The sequence below is a fragment of the Gracilinanus agilis genome, chromosome X, assembly GCF_016433145.1.
Source record: "Gracilinanus agilis isolate LMUSP501 chromosome X, AgileGrace, whole genome shotgun sequence".
Classification (NCBI taxonomy): Eukaryota; Metazoa; Chordata; class Mammalia; order Didelphimorphia; family Didelphidae; genus Gracilinanus; species Gracilinanus agilis.
The window spans coordinates 40,737,684-40,757,381 of NC_058136.1; the positions used below are offsets into that span (position 1 = coordinate 40,737,684).

A 19,698-nucleotide genomic window follows, 5' to 3' on the forward strand; every position below is an offset into this window, starting at 1 on the left:
TATATGGGTGTAAAAAATTCCTCCTTTTCCATTCCCCCCTCCCCAAAGAAAAAAGAAAGATTTGGCCTTTTATCTTTAAGATCAATAATAGCCAGATAGTAAGAGTCATATGCTGTCCCCCCAGAGCTTGCCTCTAACCCATTGTTCTCTATTCAGTGCTATACTGTCCTCACTCTTCTGGCAACATACACCTGTTATTTCAGCATTTTGAAAAATCTACCAACTGCAAAAGCCCTGGAGCTCCCAATTCCATCACTTCACTGTTTTGCAGCTGCTTTCTATGGCAGCAGTCAGTGGAAAGCAAGAGCAAACATTGAAAGAAACATTTCACAATAAGTTGAAGTTTGGAACATCACAAGCATCTTTTCTACCTTTAGCCTGATTGAGGAGGGCAGTATAAACTCAATTCTGAAACCCTTAGTTAATTTTATAATATGGAAAGCAAAACTGCTAAATGTTAAGTCAATAGTGTAGGTGTGACTAAATGCCATTTAAAACAGTCCCCCTTAGTGTGCTCATTAACAATTTCCCTCAGCCATCAACCTCACTCTGACTAAATTACAGTAAATTTCCACTTTGTGGTCTCCCCATGCACTCATTTTCTTTTTACCAAAAAGCATTTGAGTTCCTTGTTAACTCTCCTTTCTATATGCCATCTTTCATAACATTTGGCTTTTGTTCCAAAAAGTAAAGAGCTAGCACATCAGCTTTCTCCTTAATCATGTTATTCCTTTAAGAACATTGGCCTCCAAGATAGAAAGGACCACCACAACGACAGCAAGGGCAGGAACCAGAGATAGTTTCTCTGAGTTCAGCATCAGTGTCATAGACTTGGAGCTGCAAGAGACCTTCTGTCTTCTGGTCTAACCCCTAGTACAGGTGCAGGGACTAAAAGAGATTTCATGATTTGAACAAAGGAAGACAGGATAGTAAGTGGCAGGGATGGTATTTGATACCAGGTCCCCTGCACAACTCCAGTACCCACTATTTTCCATGGTAGCAGGCTGCCTCCCTAGAAGTTACCTTTCCTGTTCCACTACCAATATTTATTCAATATCTTCCTATCTTGAATGGTATTCTTTATACTGGGGTATCATTGTTCTTATCATTTAACCCCAGACTTGTTATTGAAGAAAAGGAAGGATATTTTTTCCCTCTAACCAACAAATTGGCTATATATGTATGTAAAAATCTGTTGGATGATTTCTGGCAAGAACCTTAGTGACTATCTAATCCAATCGCATCATTTTGTAGATGAGAAAAATCGAGGCCTGGGTGAAATGATCCAAGATCACAAACATAGTAAATGGCTGAGCCAGAATTTGAACCTTTGTCTTCTGACTCTAAAACCAACATTGCCCTCTAAGATTTCACTTCCAAAGTACAAATTTTCCTTTTTCCTATTTTCCTCTGACCATCTTCTTTACATTCCCTGAAATCTGTATGTCTACACCCATTCTATATGTGACAGGTCTTGATAGAGTTCATCTGCCTTTCTCTCACCCCTGAAATCATACTGTTCTTAGCTTCAGAAACACATCTACTTCCTGACTGGACTTCATTTGGCTGATCTTGGCTGGCTATAGTACATCCCACACCATGGGGGTGAGTGTTTTAGATGGAAATGGTGGATGGCCATTTCCTCAACACTTGTAGTTGTTCCCTTTCCAGGACTTAATGTGAAACAGCTCTTTGTATATAGACCCCCACCTACTGTACCAGCCGGACATGCTACACTTTATGAAGCCAAAACCTTCCTGGAAGTTCTCAGAATTTGGAACTTACTTTATAACGATTTTGGCGATTACTATTCCAAGTTGCTTATTAAAGTATTTGACATGGTTGAACTACTGGAAGACGGTTGGATCTCCCAGAGTGGTGACCATTGTCAACAATAAAGATGCACAGGAAAGCCTTAGCTTTAATTCCTGTGTTCTTTAACCTTCTCATCAATGGCCTACTTGAGTGAAAGGAAAATAATTAGCCTCACTGTCTTTGGTAGGAGATGTGTCAGGGTGTGGTTGATGAGTGGTACCTTGGAATACAAGATTAGAATGAAAAGTAATCTTATTTAAACACATTGAACAAAAGAAGGATATAACTGTAAAATTGTGTATGTACACTCATGTGCATGTGTGTGTAAATAAACATGATACTGGGAACCATAAATAAGGAACTGTATGTCAGAACTGAGGTCATCCTCTAGAATTATTTGCAGTTTTAGTCTTCACACCAAAAAAAGGAATATGAAATTTGGACAAGACTGAAAAGAGAGTTCCTTACCAAAATAATGAAAACATTGGAAAATAAGGTTTACAAGGTAAAATTAAAGGAAGTGGGATTATTCAGCCTGGAGGAGAGAAACTTGAGGGATTATTTAATTGCAATCCTTTAGTGGGGGTGGAAAGAGTTCACAGAGGAAGATGACCACCAGTTTTCCATCTTTACTAAGGAGCCAAGAGCATAAAATAAGCTTAAAAAGAAGCAAGAAGAGTTTAAGTTGGACGTTAGGCAAAATTTGTTTCAGTTGCACTTTGGAATGGGCTTCTGTGAAAGTTTCCTTAATTAAAGATTAATTCCATAATCCCTAAAATCTGTGCGAGTTGCCTCCTGGGTAAGGGGCAAGATGGCCAACTCTGTAGGAGATAGAAAGAAAGAAAGAAAGAAAGAAAGAAAGAAAGAAAGAAAGAAAGAAAGAAAGAAAGAAAGAAAGAGTAGTAAGAGGAAGAATAGGAGGGAAGGAAGGAAAGAAACAGAGAAAGAAAGAGAAGGGGAGAGAGAGAAAGAGGGGGAAATAGAATAGCATATAGGAATTCCCACAGTAGACAAAGAATGACACCCAAGAGGAGAATAGAAATGAGCACCCTAAGTGATCAGGGAAGAAAGAGGATTTGAAAGAGATGACAGAAGAGTCATAAGAAGAGTAGCACTGACTTTATGTGCTATTGAAGTCTGAAGATCAGTTAAACAGCCATTCCAGTAGTCCAGATGTGAGGAGATAAGGACCTGGTCTAGAAGAGTGAAGTTGGGACCAGAGAGAAATGCAAGTGACATTATGAAAGAAGAATGGACAGGATCTTATAGAAGATGAAAGAGAGACAGACAGACAGACAGACAGACAGACAGACAGACAGAAACAGAGAAAGAGACAAGGATAACAGAGTTTTCTGGCTTGAATGCCTGAGAGGGTGCTGGCACCTTTCTGTTTTTCTCTCTGTGCAAAGTGTGTATGGACTGTGATGTTTTCTCTGTCCTATATCTAGCCCATTATGTGAGTTCACTTAGCTTTTCTCTGAAAGCACATATGCTCATATTTTCCTTTTTTTCCTTGCTGGCTATGACAACATCGTGGCTTGCTCAATCTGGTGATTTCTTGTGCCCAACTGCCCCTAATTTCTTAAGCAAAACAGAATTAGAGTTATCCTTTGCTACCTCATTCTTCACTGATGCTTAGCTCTCTGGGCAAGGTTTGACTTGGTTGTCTCGTTTCTCCATTTCTTGCAGAGTTCTGAATCTTTGGGAACTATATGTTACCTCGAAAGTTACCTGAAAGTCACTGACTTTGTATGTTGTTCAGTTACCCCCCACCCCCCACATCTAAACGATCCCTTCTAGAAAATATTACTGTTCTGTAGGCACTTTTCATTTAAGCATCTGCAGCCTGTGTCAGATAATCACTTGGCAACATGGAAGTTTTTAATAGGAGTTTGCCATTTACCAGCACCATATGGATTATGACTTGGATTATGTTCTTTTGAAAAAAAATTCTCCTGTATAATTGCCCTATGTCACTGTAGGAGACATTCAGAATAACATTCTCCTTCATTAATGTTATTGTCTGTGATGCTGCTTCTCGGAAACACGAGGACAAAAATATTTCTCCTTCTGATTTAATTTGTATGTACCTAGGGCTGGCTCTAGGCAAAATTATGAGGTAGATGTTGGCATTCCCCCAGCCTCCCTTCTCCATGTACCCTTTCCCCCATTCAGTATGCCTCCGCCCCTCCCCCAGGCATGCAGTGCCATTGTGTGCCTTTCTCTTCCCCTTGAATCAAAACCAGCTCCCAGGAAAGTATCTAATCACCTAATTCACATAGAGGCAGAAATGACTGAGGAGGCTTACAGTGTTACTATTTCCAGGAGTATTTGAATTTTTAATAGAGAAAACCTTAGCCAAAGGAATGGATCTCTAACTATGGCATTTCAAGGATCACCTAATGGGTAGAAGGCTTGGGGAGGGGGGAAAAGACGGAGAGAGGTAGAGGGAAGAGGCATTTTAGTGCCCTATAAATAACATCAGAGACCACTCCCCAATCCATTCATTATCCACATATGTAGTCACTGTGTAGTTCCCGGGCGGGGAGCTTCTGCTGTTCCTTTCTACCCACCTCTGCTCTTCAAGTACAATAAGCCACAGGGCCCTGATTACCCTCTGAGGCAAGTAAAAGACAGCAGGATTTCACAGCACTTTAAGATTCAGTTAACCTTTGTTAGTTATATTCTTTGGGAAGTGAAATTACATTCTGATGACAGAAATGATAGGGAAGAAAGGTAAAAACAAGAATAGAAGCTGTCACCAGACTGATTAGAAGGGATCCAACTTGGATGTGATAGATTTTTGACTTGGTTATATCTGTGATTGTCCATGGGTTCAGGCTACAACTCACCTTTGCATTCTTTAAGGATTGCAAAGCGTTTTACAGATATGTTATCTTATTTGATCCTTACAGTAGTCCTGGGAAGCAAGTACTAGTATTACCTCCAGATGAGAGAGGTTTGTTGACTTGCCCAGAATCCCACTTGAAAGGTAGAACTCGAACACAGGTTTTCCTAACTTCAAGCCCAACACTCTAACCGCAATGTCACCTAGCATCCTCCCCCTTATATTCTCATCCTTTTCAACCCTTGTCCATCTTCACCCATAGATGTCCTACAGAGGGCCCACCCAACATGCTGGAGACTTCTTACCTGTCCATTGGTATCCTTCACTCAGAGCGTGCCTGGCTATTTTAGTGATCAACCTCTTCTTGCACATGTGTCAGGGTTACTTTGGGGGCTCTGAGAAAAATAATTGAAGTGGATTGATCAGAATCTCCTTTTCATATTATTTCCTACATTTAGCAGCAATTCCCCTTTAAACAAATGAGTTTGTGCTAAACTACCATGCCAGGAGAAATAAATAGGGTACTTGTAAAATTTAGGAATCTTATAATAAAGTTTATTAAAGGATATTCTTTGTATCAAGTAGAAGTTTTAGGATAAATAGAGAAAAGAGGAGCCGCTCTTCGGGTCTGTGTCTTCAAGCATATCAAGCCAGCTATCAGAGACGACAGGGTTTTTCCTCAGATGGGAGGGGGTTCAGTGAAGACAAGAATGGAGGTAAATGGCAGTAGTTCCCCACAGGGCCAGGAGAGAAGAAGTGGATGTTAGTCCCCAGGGGTCTAGGAGAGATGGAATGGGTAGGAGATTCAGGGACCGGGTAGGCACTTTTCTTTTGTTATGCAAAAAAGGTCCTATTTGTAACACATATTAGAGATGTTTCAGTTTTCTGGTTCCCAGGGATTCTAGGGGACTGATTGGCTGAATGGGGTGGTGAGAATGTAATCAGAGTGCTCATTCTTCTTATGTGTATTTAAGATACAAAACCTTTTTCCTATAAGAGCTCCTTCACATAGGCTGAGTGCTATCCTAATTTCAGAAATCTGAACAGAGCTTACAAATAATTTAGGGATATAAAGCAAAACAGTAGATTTTCATAAGTAAGTGGAAGACAGAGTATACTAAGGAATTATTTTGTTGTTGTTGTCTCAAACCAACTTGCCCCAAAACACGAATGGCCTTGAGATTTGATCCTTTAACAAGAAGAGTCTACATTTATTTTAAGGAATTATAGCTTCTCCAGACCTATGTGTTCTGTGGTCTTGGTGGGAAGGGAGAAACTTCCTAGGGTTAGAGACTCAGAGCTGGAAAATGCCTTAGAGGCCATCCAGTCCAATTCTCCCATTTTACAAATGAGTGTTCTAAGTTTAAAGGGAAAAAGACTTCCATTGGCCAATATAGCTATATGTGCTTTTATTTGATCTCTAGAAAGCAATGCATTCTCAGGGGAAGGTTGGCAACTGTAGCGACAAAAATCCTAGATAGTGACATTTTTATATATGTTCTTTTTGTATACATGTTTCCTTTCTTTTAAATTATAAACTTCATAATCATCTACAAACATCAACATTCCAACATTCAAAGAACAGAAAAAAGGATAGTCTGTGAAACTGAACTGTTATGTGGTTTGATTTTTTTTTCAAGTATATATTAAAAGAAATACTATGGTAACAAAAAATTCCCTGCTTATTTACTTCTGAACTTCTCTTTTTTGTATTCCTTCTTTGTTTCATCATAGCTCTCTTCTATCTTTTCTTCCCTTTTTGCATCGCTATTACTATCAACCGTGTTTTCTAAATTGTGGTACTCACCTTTTGATTTTTGTTTCTTGGGTTTTTTTCCCCTCGAACCTATCCACCAATTATGCAAAGTCTTTTGTTATAATTTAGCTAGTAAATTTCCATCTTCTTGCTGTCAATCATTTTTTCTTATACACTAATTGGAAGGTGTTACACTTATATTTTTTTTAACAAATTGGTTTAAAACCCATAAAAACTTTACCCGAGGAAAATTTTTAAATAGATTAGAAAGTTCTATTTCCAATTTTTTAAAATGTGAAGTGAGCAGCTATGAGAGTTTTATGGGTGACACACTTTAATCATTTTCTGCAGCAAAAGTCTGATTTTTCAATACCTTACTAATTGTGATGGCTTCCTACTCTCATTAGCTAACATCTCAAGGCACACTCTAGTGTGAAGTTCATTGTTCGTGATAGTGAAGCTAAATCCACATTTCAAATAAGCTTAATATTTTGAATGGGGGGAGTTGACTTCTTGTTATATCTGATTAGATCTTCATTGTTTTTAACCCCATAATGTGGCTGTCAGAGAATTTCTACCAGGCTATGAATCAGTTAGACCACTGTTTTGTTCACCTGTACTTATATCATTAGTATTTTCTTTACTCCACAGATTCTTTGCATGAAACTTTTTTAAGCCAACCATCCATTTTATGAGAGTTAGTTTAGTTAAAATTAGACAATCCAATCCATAAATTTACTCAACCGGGGATGGACAAGCCACAATACATTTTAACATGTTGTTGATAATACAACAAATGTTGAGGTGCTTCCTGCCCAGCCCCACTCCTAACCCTTTTATATCATGGAACTCCCTCTTCCCTCATGATTCCTTGTGTAGTACACTGGGCATGTGACCATCTGATATATGGACCAAGTGAGTGAGGGAGGGGCCAGTGTTTAGCCATAAACTAAAAATTAATAAAACTTAATTTATCTCAATTTGGATAAAAATTTAAATAGCTCTAATCTTTTTTTCCCATGCAACCCTAATGGATTGTGTTATCCAACCCATTTTAGATCCACTAGTCTAAACCACAAAATGTGACTTTATTTCCTTCTCCTTTGTTCCTTCCTCCTCCTTTCCCTTCCCTTCCCTATGATATATTATTTAATTGAACTGTTTAGAGTCTAATTTTTAGTTCATTTCTCCAAACCCTGGGTGAGAGTGTTGTGGGAGAGATTTGAAGTGAAACCCCAGGTTTGGGACAGGTTGCCCTTGTCAAGAATGACAGACTCCAATAGCTAGCTTAAAAACAAAAGAGATTTATTAATTTGAATGTAAGTCAAATGGTTAAGTCAAATTGAATGGCTCAGGGAGGCAGAGCGGGTGGAATACTGCCTCCTAGAGGAGATGTGTTCTGGGCTCTTTATACCCTTTCAACAACAAGGCCTACATGACTAGAGATGGGATAATGATGGCATGTTACTGGGTCTCTGGACCCTGAGAAGGGCCATGTGGTTGTGTCCTATGCCTCAAAGCCAAAAGGGAGTGTGAACTGTCCAGTTTAGAGGATAATCAGATATCTGGGATATAAAATAGATGTTTATCAGGAGCAAGCTGGGAGGTGCCTATCTGTGCTCATCAAGAATGAAGGGAGAAGGGGCAGCTGGGTAGCTCAGTGGATTGAGAGCTAGGCCTAGAGACGGGAGGTCCTGGGTTCAAATCTGGCCTCAGACACTTCCCAGCTGTGTGACCCTGGGCAAGTCACTTGACCCCCATTGCCCACCCTTACCACTCTTCCACCTATAAGCCAATACACAGAAGTTAAGGGTTAAAAAGAAAAGAAAAAAAAAGAATGAAGGGAGAGGCCAGAGGGACTCAAAGTCACCTTCTCTAGCACTGCAGGAATGCAAGGAAAAATGGGTCTTTTATGTATACCCTGACCTGGCACACAACTGGAGTTTTAGGGTGTCTAGGGGAAGCCTGTACCCCCGTATCAAGGGGATTATAAAACTTGTGTTAAAAAGGAAGGGTTCTTCAGATTTCCATGGAAGTAGAATAAATTATAACTTCTTGAACTTGTAGTCACTTGGAAGTGGGACAGTTTAGTAAACTCCCCCCACCTTGGGAAAAGAGTTTCCACTCTTACATTACACAATATTGTAGTGATAAGAATGAGGTTGGAGTCCAGAAAACATAGGTTTGAATTCTAGCTTTGCCACTTAGAGCTATGCATTTTTTTTAAATTCCTTTTTTTCTTTTAGAATTTTAATTTTTATCAGTTTCATGTAATAACAAACTTCCACACAAGTTTTCCTATATTATTTAATGGAACTTATCTCCCTCCCTTTCTTCCCTTCCCTCTCCCCATGCCGGTGGGTAATTCAATCTAGGTTGTACATGTATTGTTGTGCAAAATATATTTCTATATTGTTCATTTTTGTAAGTGAATAATCTTATAAAGCCCAAACCCCAAAACATAAACCCAAATAAACAAGTGAAAAATGGTCCACTTTCATCTGCATTCTGACTCTAAGAAACAGTTCTTTTTCTGGAGATGGTTAGCATTCTTTGTCTTAAGTCCTTCAGAATTGGCCTGGATCATCATATTGCCAATAATAGCTAAGTCTATCACAGCTGATCATTCCATAATATTGCTGTTACTGTACACAATGTTTTCCTGGTAGAGCTGAGCAATTATTGATGCCATTTAACTTGTTAATTTAGTTTCTTTGTCCGTCAAATGAGGATAATACTTCAAGTACTTAACTCAAGTTGTGTGAGGCTCAAATGAGATATTATGTGTAAAATGCTTTGCATACTTTAAAGACATTCCTAAACGTCTGTTTTTATTTTGAGATTGTGTAGCTGGAAGGTTTCTATAGACAGATATGTTCTGGGAACGGAACAGTAACTCCTAGAGTCACTCATTTAAAGCCTCTCATCCTGGCTCCTGTCTGAGGCAGACAAATGTTACCCACAAAGGCTACCAGTAACAGGGAGAGAACTTGGAGGAGGAATCAGCTTTCCCAGGCATGCTTGGGGAAAACATTGTCCCTAGTGCTGAGGGGAGAGTCAAGTCGAATGTGTGACATTTCTTTCGACAGCTATTATTGTCATCAGCTCTTCTGAGCCTTCCACTCTCTAGGGCTAATGAAGACCATATACTTGTGAAAAAAGAACTAACTGTCAACTGGAGCAAAGAATTGATGATCTATTTCATTTCATGAGTCAGAACATAACTTGAGAAGCCTATAACTCACATCTTAATGGAAACACAGGGGATTGCCTCTCTTGGCAGTTAATATGTCTGTAAGACCTCAAAGGGGTTAAAGCAAATACATGTTTCATTTGGTAAAATATGTCCTTCATGGCCTCATAGGAAATTCGGCTTTATAGGATGTGTGAAGAGTAGTAAAATATACCTGGCTCTTGTTTTGATTTCTTTGCCCTAAAACAATTGGCTACATATTATTAATGATAACAAATGTTACATTAGCATTTCCATGGTGATCTCCTTTTTTATATGAATAAACCCTTTTCTTCTTTATTTAAAGAATATTCTTAGGCATATATTCTACAAAAATTACAGGGAAAGTACCCCCTGGCCCCTTATTCTGAATAAAATGCCTAAGTCGCATGCCCTGTGTTGTATTTAAATTCTGAAAAGGATGATGCTCTCTGCAGAAGTTATATAAGAATAAATAATGTTAGATAAAATTTCCAGGATGGGAAAATGCATTCCTAGTTTTGTGCCCTTTGAAACAGGCCAAAGTAAAACTGATGTTTATATGAAACTTAATCTCTTTTATCGGACTTCTGCAATGATATTAGGATATTCAAGGAAAGCATGCATTTATAAATTAATTAGGAACAGAATATGAAAGGGTGAATAAAAACTTATTTTTTCTATGCATTAACTTGATGCGGTAAATATTCTGCTTACCATTATAGTTTTATTTGATATTTCCTTTATCAAATAATAATATATTATATTTCCACTTCAAAATGGTAGGTAATAATTATTGAGTAAGAAGCTTTGGGCTGAAAAATGTTATGTGTCTAGGGACAAGCATTTGTCTCTCCTTTTTAATCACTTGTAAATGTACCCAGATGAGTAGAAAGCAGAAAATTCCTCTTCCCCTTATAAACATAGGTAGGCAACATCAGGCTACCAAATATGGGGGACCTGCCTTCATTACATCAGCTTTGGAAATAAATTAAAATCTAATTTCGAAATGGAAAACTACAGGCGAGACAGAAACATTGATAAAGAATTCTAGAATAAGACCTAATAATGGAAATATCACCTTGTGTTTGTAAAAACATTTAATACATTTTAAAGCATGTTCATCTCTATTATTTCCAAACAAAGATTATGTGGCAGATGCTGACCATCTCTACCGAAGATAAGCCAAGCCAAGAGGAATTTGGTTTAAGCTATAGTCTGTAGCTAGAAACCTTTATTTTTAGTTGAATAGTGCCTATCAATTATTCAGGGACTGATTAGCTGGCCTGTCCTTTCCCTAAAGTCTTTTCTCTGCTTGTTAACATTTCTACCTTCATGGGTTTGGGGAGAGGAAATAAAATGGAAATTCAAGTCAGTTGCTGTTTCTGCTTGTTAGTAACTCTGGTGAATGGTTTAGTGGAGGAAGAAAAGAGTGCATTATTTTGAGTAAAACTGTCTTGCTTTTTTTCCATTTTCCAATCATCCTCAAATTCCTAACTTCCATGAAAAAGAACTGTGAGACTCCTTTATCTGATTATAATCTCCTTCTCTCCTTATACCTAATTCCTCCTAAAATTCTCCTTCATCACTATGACCTCCAATCCATCTGTCCCACTGTATCAGTCCAGGCCATCAGCTCTGCTCTGACTACATCCTCTTCTTTTCCCAGTATCATCCTCTTAGTGAATAGTATCTTCTATAGTATCCTCTGTACTCTCAAATCCCTTGACCACTTGTCTTGCCAAATCCCAATACTGGATTGTTCCCACTATCAGCCTACCTTAGTCCCACTTGTACAACTGACTAGAACTAGGGGAAGTCACACAACTGTGTTGACGGAATCTGCTACAAATTTATGTTGTCTAATCCCAACTGGGCCCTAAATTCAAGCAAGGCAATCTCTTTATTGCTATCTAATTGATTCTCTCTCCACTCTCTCCAAAGGCTATTATAAACACTTTTTTCTCTCCTGAAGCCTCTCACACCATCCCTCCCCTCCCCTTTTGGCTGAAGTCATACTTGGCTGAAAAAAACAAAACAATTCATCCTCTTAAGACAAGACTTTCCTCCTCATCTCTCAACTCTTTGACCTCATACCCCATCATTTCCTCATTTCATCTTTACTGCAGTTTCTAATGAAGAGGCAAACCTTCTTATCAAGGCCAAAATCCCTTACATGTACCCTTGATTACATCTTCTTCTGCACAATTGCATCATTATCATCCCTGCCTATGATCTTTATGTCTTCCTCTACTCTGCTATTGTGGCTATTCTAAAGTTGGCTGTATCATTTTCATAACATTTCTCTATTGTATTACTTTTTAAATCCTATTTGCTTTAAACAAGACTTCAAATTTCTACCCCAGTCGCCCTCAAAGCAAAAGACAAAACCCTTTACAAACATATAGTATAGTCAATCAAAACTAATTTCCACATAAACCATGTCTAAAAATATATTTGTCTTATTTTTAATTCTGAGTTCTTCATCTCTCTATCAGCAGGTGGGTAATATGCTTCATTATTAGTCCTCTGGAATTCTGGTTGGTCATTATGCTGATGGGTGTTCAGCACAATAGTATTCCATCACCATTAACTTATTGATCTATTACCCAATTTATGGGCGTCCCCTCAAATTCTCAATCTTTTCCATCACAAAGAGAACTATAAATATTTTTGTATATCCTTAGAGTTTATTTTACTTAGCACTAATCCCTTTCTTAATCTACCCTCCCTGTAATTTACCTTTCCTCCTTCTCTCCTTTCCTTCCTATTTGCCTATTGAGTATAAGATATTTTTTGTTCTCAGCTATATGTTTGTGTGTGTATTCTTCCTTCTTTTGACCAATGTCAGCTGCTCCCCTCTGCCCCCTCGTCCTTGTTTGTGTAGATATCTACTTATATGCCCTAATTGCGTGAGATACATTTCCCTGAACTTCCTTTTCGTTCCTCCCATCCCCAGTATATTTCTAGTCCTCTCTCCAGAACCATTCCTGTACCTTGTCAATTTGGACTTTCCCTATGAATCTTTTTTTTAAACCCTTAACTTCTGTGTATTGACTTATAGGTGGAAGATTGGTAGGGGTAGGCAATGGGGGTCAAGTGACTTGCCCAGGGTCACACAGCTGGGAAGTGTCTGAGGCCGGATTTGACCTAAGACCTCCCGTCTCTAGGCCTGGCTCTCAATCCACTGAGCTACCCAGCTGCCCCTTTCCCTATGAATCTTAATGATGATAGGGTTCACAGAAGATACATATATCATCTCCTCATATTTGAATATAAGCAGTTTATCCTTGTTTATTCCCTTATCATTGTTCATTCGTGTTTACCTTTTTATGCTTCTCTTCATTCTATGTTTAAATATCAAAATTTCTATGAGCCTCTGGTATGCTTTAAAAATCCTCTATTTCATTAAAAATCCATTCCCCCCACTATCGCATTATACTCAGATTTGTTAACTAAGTTATTCTTGGCCATAAGCCCATATTTTTTGAGTTCCGGAATATCATTTCCAAGTTCTCTGCTCCTTTTACCATTGTGGCTGCTAAATCATATGTGATCCTGGCTGTGGTGATTTGGTACATGAATTCTTTTTTTAAAACCCTCACCTTCCACATTAGAATCAATACTGTGTATTGGTTGCAAGGCAGAAGAGTGGCAAGGGCTAGGCAATGGGGGTGAAGTGACTTGCCCAGGGTCACACAGCTGGGAAGTGTCTGAGGCCAAATTGGAATGCAGGACCTCCTGTCTCTAAGCCAAGGTTTTTCTTTCTTTTTAGTTTACTTTCAATTAGAAATGCCTCCCTTAACAAATTTCTTTTCTTCCCTCTTCTCTGCTAAGCACTCCTGGGTGCCTATCCCATTCTTCCAAATCCCTACTAAAATGTTACCTGGTAATAAAATATTAGCACTTACTTTCAATAGCTTAAGACATGACCCTTCCCAGGGATATGTGCTCCAAGTCTTTAAAAGTCCAAGACAAGGAGCTAAAAGGGTAAATTATCAAGTAGTGGAAATAATATTTTCGAGCATAAATACCTGGCATTTCTTGTAATCATGCCATACAGGCAGTTACAGCCTATTCTATCTATGATTTAGGTAAGTCCTGCCTCTAAAGTCCCTGACTTAATCAAGGTAGTAAAGTAGGCATGATTGTTCAAAAGTAATGTAATTAAAGATGGTAGAGTAATTCAAAGCAATGTAGTGAGCTCCCCTCCACAAACTCTTCCAAATAGATCTAGAAAATGCACCAGACTAAATTCTGATGGGAAAAAAATCTAGAAGAGGTCATAGTGAGTCATTTGTGTAGCTCACCTTGATATAGGAGAGAGTGAGGCCTGTGGACCCTAGGGACAGGGAACACTATGCCCAGAACACTCTACTGCCTAGGCCTGCACCAGGGGAAGAGAAGGTCGAGTATATCTCTTAGGTCAGTGATGGTGAACCTTTTAGTGATGGAGTGTTGGGCTCCACCCCCACCCCACCCCCCCAGACCAAGTGCTGGACATGTTTCTACCCTTCCCCTTACCCCACACAGGGGGCGGAGAAAATGATCCCTTTGGGCTGTTGGTTGGAGGGGTGGGGGATGTGAAAAAATGTCATCAGACACAGCAGAGATGGGGAGGGGAGCAGCTCTGCTGAAGTCCCTCTGCCCTTCTAGTAACAAACTTCATAGGGGGGAGAGGGTGGCCAAGTGCCCACTGAGAGCACTTTGTGTGCCATCTTTGGCACCCATGCCATAAGTTTGCTATCACTGTCTTAGGTTATTGTGGCTCTGTAGGGATGAAATTAAAATTCACCTATTTGATTAGAGACTCAGCATGATATTCTGGAGTGCTGGGTTTAGAGTCAGAGAACCTCTTTCTACCTGTGTAATATTTGACAAGTCACTTTCCTTCCCTGGGTCTCAGTTTCCTCAACTGCATAATCTGATCCCTTTCTGCTGCAATTCTGTGATCTACGATTCTGTAAAAATATCAAAATGCTAAACTTTGTGTCTTCTCTCCCCCCACCCCTTTTTCTATTTCAGAACCATGAACTAGAAACTGAAAATCTGAGAGCACTTGCCCACAGGCTGAATGTGGCTGCCAAAGGCCTCCAGGGCTTTCTAGCTGGACGAAGGAGGAGTGGCCTCTCTGATGGTAGAACATTGAGACAACTACCAAATAATTGTCTCACTGCTGTAGTTGACCTGATTGGTGTCGCCAAGAAATTACTGGCCTGGCTCGACAGGTAATTCTAAGCTTATGATCCTTCGAGTCCTGGAGTATTTCCGGCTGACTGACTGTCTGTCTTTCCCACTTTATGTTAGAGTTTGGAAATATGTCAGTTCCTTGACATTTTATAACCTCTGATATCTTACATTCAATTTTGGTTTTGTAATGCCTCTTCCCATTAGGCTCAGGTTTCCCTAGGATATAGGGCCAGACTGCAGCATGGGCAAGCTTCCTCATTAAACAAGGTAGATGGAATGGAAGACACTGGGCTTTGAGTCTCAGCTCTGACATGAGCCCTTTTGACCTTAGGAAAGTCATTTCTCTCATCTATCTCAATTCTAAAATGAAAAGAATGATCTTGATGGCCACTTCCAACTCTCATATTCCACGAATACATTTTAAAATCTAGATCTAAAAAAAATTAAAAAACACATTGAGAAAAATAAAGATTTTACCCCAAAAAATGTTATGTGCTCCACAAACTAATTTACTCGAGTTTTCATTTTGTTAGCTCCAGTGGTGCATGTAAGCATGGAATATATTTACTGCAGCTTTTGTTAGATTTGGTTTTCTGTCCCCTCGAAGCACTTTGTTTTTGGTTGGCATGGAAGGGTTTTCAGAGAGGTCTGGACTTTTGCTGCATCTAAGCCACCATCTTGACTCCGCCCCCATTACTGCAGCTTTTGAGGAATGTATTTTTGCATAAAGCACAATGGAAAAAAGTCCTAAGAAGGTAAATATCTAAGATGGAGGGCCTGTTATTGAGCTTTTGATTATTCAGGATTGGTTCTGGTTGTGCTTTTATATGGGCCTTTTATTTGTCCTTCTCCTGAATAGGCAGGAAAAGAGAGAAAGCTCTCCCTATCACACATTAGTCATACAATAATACTGACCTATTCAGATTAATCTGAACTACTTAGAGCAACCAAGATGTTAGAGCAACTTCTATGTACACTGATTCTATCTGTGCCTTGGGCTAATTGAGATTGTCTTTTGTCTGTTTTCCTCTATCTAGGCAGGAAGTAGGCTTTAGAAGGCAGTCTCCCTAAATTCTGGTCCTGTTCTATGTATAGTTATGATATGAAGATGTCCATTTCTCAGTCACCAAATTAGACTTGACTCCAGTCACTTCTAACTGAAAGACTTCCCTCAACTCTCAATTATGTGCACCAAGAGAACACTGGTGTGGATAATGTGCCTGGGGCTTCCCTCCTAGCTATAGCAAAGCCCCAGAGACAAAGACATCTAATTGTGAGAGATAGAGGTCTGCCATTTCTCATCTGGGAAGAGTATATGGGGAGGTCATGAACTCAGATGTTTACTTCTGCTCCTTTTCCAGGCTTGTCTCCCTTCCCTCCCATTGTGTAGATAAGGAAACTGAGACCTCTTAGAAAACAGGCCACTTTTCATTTACTTATTTTTCAGTCAATCCTTAATTGACCAAAAAAAAATGAACACTAAAGGAAGTTAGCAACTGCTGCTATCAGAGGAAAGTTAAATGGAAATCTCTTCTTTTTCTTCCCATCCTGGTTATAAGCAGTTGACTGGAATTTGCTGCAACTGCTCAGAGAATAGTATAATAGAATAACTGAAGGACCTTAAAGATGATATAGTTCAGCTCCCTCATTTTACAAATGAGGACATTGAGGCCGAGAAAGGCTAAGTGACTTTCCTGAGGTCACACAACTGATTAGCAAAAGGGCTGAAAGGAGAACCTTTGTCTCTTCATTCCCTGTCCAGGACCTTTCCTGATATACAATGCTTCTTCTCACATGAGGATCAGAGAAAGCAGAACAATTGGGATTTCTGTGATGCAGCAGAATAATACTCAGAATGACAGAAAAGGGGGGTTGATTAAGTGATAGAGAGAGGAAAGGGCTCCCAACACAGGCCATATAATCTACAACATGGATAACTGAAAGATGAATTTTAGATTGAATTTTCTTCTTTTATTCCTTTCTCACAAGATGTTCCTTCCATCACAAAATTCATGTCCAGTTGTCAGCGCTAATTAATATTCTTTAAGAATCAAAAATTTAAGAATGTCTATAGCACACATTACTGGTGAGGGGGAAAGTTTGCTTTCAGCCCTTTACTTTTAATGTGCTCTTCAAGGCAGATACTCCTTTTGAGAAATGAGATAGTCTTTATGAAATGATGAAATCTCAAGTTTATTTCTATGGGTTTTTGAACCCTTGGTTAACTTAGAGCCTTGGACTTTTCAGATTCCCATAGCCATTTCTTAAAGGGCCAATAGCTATATGACTACATGGTGTAAGATTTAGGGATGTCCGAAGGGCCCTGAGAGGTCATTAGTCCAACCTCTTCCTTTTACAGATGAGAAAACTGAGCCTTAAAGGGATTAGGCGACTATACTGAGGTGACACAACTTGTTAGTAGCCCAACCAAGAATTTGATCCATCTTTTTAGATCCTCCATCTGATGTTCTTTCTCCTCTAACCAGGTTTCAGGTTTCCTTATTTAACTTCCCCTTTGTGCCATTAACATGGAGGGTTTTAGAATCTCCAGCTTTCTGTAGTTGTGACGTCAGTGAAAGAGGTATTATAGTCCATATGCCTAAAATGCAAGGTGGGGTGCTGTGGGCTGAAGGTGTTTGCTAGAAGTCCCTCTCTTGCTTTCCAAGCCTCCCAGCCTCAATCACATCTGATTTTGCAAAGTTCTTCGAGGAAACTCCAGATGCTGTTGGAAGTTTTGCCAGTGACTCATTAGAGACGCTCTTCTGAGTCAGTTGCAGAGCAGTTAGCAGCATGGGGTTTGAACACAGTTGGGGCCTTGAGATGGTGTGTTTCAGCTGAGGTACAAATTGGAGAACTCAATCATTCATGCCCATTAACGCTCCTGGTTTAGCTTTTACCTGAGTGGCCTAGCCAAATTGCATTTCCCATATAATAATTAGATTTCCCCTTTTCAAAATTGCCTGGTGAGGAGTGTCAATTGGAGGAGGTGCTCCTTATTTTCTCTCTGAAACTTGTTAGAGTAGTGTTGCTGGGGAAAAGTGGCTTCTGTGTTTCAACCTGGAATTGGCTTTATTTCTATGGCAGGTGAGTAAAGCCCTATATGTTTAGTCTTTGAAGTGTTCTGGGAATCTGCAAGAGAAAATGCTATTAAAATGTAAATTTTCAATTATTAGTGTTAATATTGAATTTCTCTCAAATTGAGATTCAAAGGTATTATTTGACCTGCTTCAGTCTGGCTTAATCAAATCCATGTTTTGAGGCCTAAAATTCATTTCAGCTTTATTAAAAAGGAGGCTATAGATCTGATGAGTCATCTCTGTAATAGAGGTAGTGACTATTTTGGTGAATTGGAGCTAATTCAAGAGTTTAATTCAAAAGCTCATCTTGAAAACAAAGAAGTCAGTCAGTCACATGGCCTGCTCCCAAAAGTAATCTCTTCTTTACATCTTCTTTGTTTTCTTTTGTTCAATGTTCATGACCTCAAGAATGAATTATTTGGACTTGCTGATGCTTAGGTTAAAAAGAAGAGATTAGTTTTGCAGACACTGCAAGCCTAGATCCTGGTAACAACTTCATGTTCGCCACTCTCCAAGTGATAGAGTGAACACTACGTCCCGAGGGTTTCCTTTGGTTTTGTCTTTACATGACGTTCCCAAATGCCAGTCTTGGAATTTCAAATTCATTTTCGGGAAATCGCTTGTTTTGTTCTAAGCATGGTGCTAGTGCCAGAACTACAAAGACAGACAAAATCGCTTCTGCCCTCAATGAGCTTATTGTCCATTGGGGATTGCAACATGAACACAGAGAAGGGTCATCACGGATAGACAATGAAAGGAGGAAAGGTCTGACCCAGACAAAATGCTGCAAGACTTTTGGAGGTGGTTATGAATACAAATAACTGGGGGATATTTTGATCAGTGCCTAAATATTATTGTTATTGTCTAAATGAGTGTGTATATGTACAACTATGTATATACACACACCTATATATATCATATATATATATATTATATCCTTTGGAATTTACAACTATAGAACTCAAGAAACCGATTCCTAAAGGAGGAAATTGTTTAATAATAGTCATTATAAAGTTTGGCAATTGAAGACCATTTAGTTGAATGTGACCCAAAACTTATAAATCTTGTATGCTTAATAGGAAGATCTCAGAGCCTCACTTCAAATTGTGTCAGTGGTCTGTGATCTTGCCTTGGTGGCTTACTGGCCATTGGTCCAGTGTTCCTAATGGCCTAGCTAAGGTGGAGGGCTGGGGGCAAAGAAGGGGAAGGAAAGGCCAAGAGAATTGTGCTCACATGTTTCATGCCTGGAAGGAGCCATAGGAAAGTATCTTGTGCTTTTTGGCAGCTAGTGTTGCCACATGGAGGTTTTATAAACTTAATTTTAAAAAGTGTTTTGAAATGTTGCCCCAAACCACATGTACTTCCAGAGTTGGCCTCCAGAAAACGGCCCTTCAATTGATGGATTCCCTCCTCCCTGTCACCCCCGAGGGCTGGCAGTATTACAACCTACAAAGCTGGAATCAGAGTCTTAAATGGCTCTTTCTTGCTAACTCTCAAAATAAAATAGCATTTCTCTTGTTAAAATAAATATGGATTTAGCACTGTTGCTCATTAATTTATATTTACATATGATCCTCTGAAAACACCCCTTTTACAATAGGGAATTCCTCAGTGCTAAGCATGGATTAAACCTTATGAAAGGTAAAACAGTTTTATTACCTCATCAAAAATCCTGTGGGTGTTCATGGCTCCTATCATGACAGATCATAGAGCACCTTCCTGAGCTATATTATGGGACAAAGATTGTTGAAGCCATGGAAAACGTCTCACTGACCAACACAAATATAAGCTTTTTCCTGTA

The 19,698-nt window shown here is 39.2% G+C and overlaps 1 protein-coding gene across 1 annotated transcript in view; it reads left to right on the plus strand.

Moving 5' to 3' along the window:
* The window catches only part of LOC123253653 (connector enhancer of kinase suppressor of ras 2-like), a 530,144-nt gene that overhangs the window by 217,707 nt on the left and 292,739 nt on the right, over positions 1 to 19,698 (plus strand). Inside the window, 1 exon segment of the mRNA XM_044682811.1 lies at positions 14,656 to 14,858. Within this exon segment, the coding sequence (XP_044538746.1) occupies positions 14,656 to 14,858 (203 nt within the window).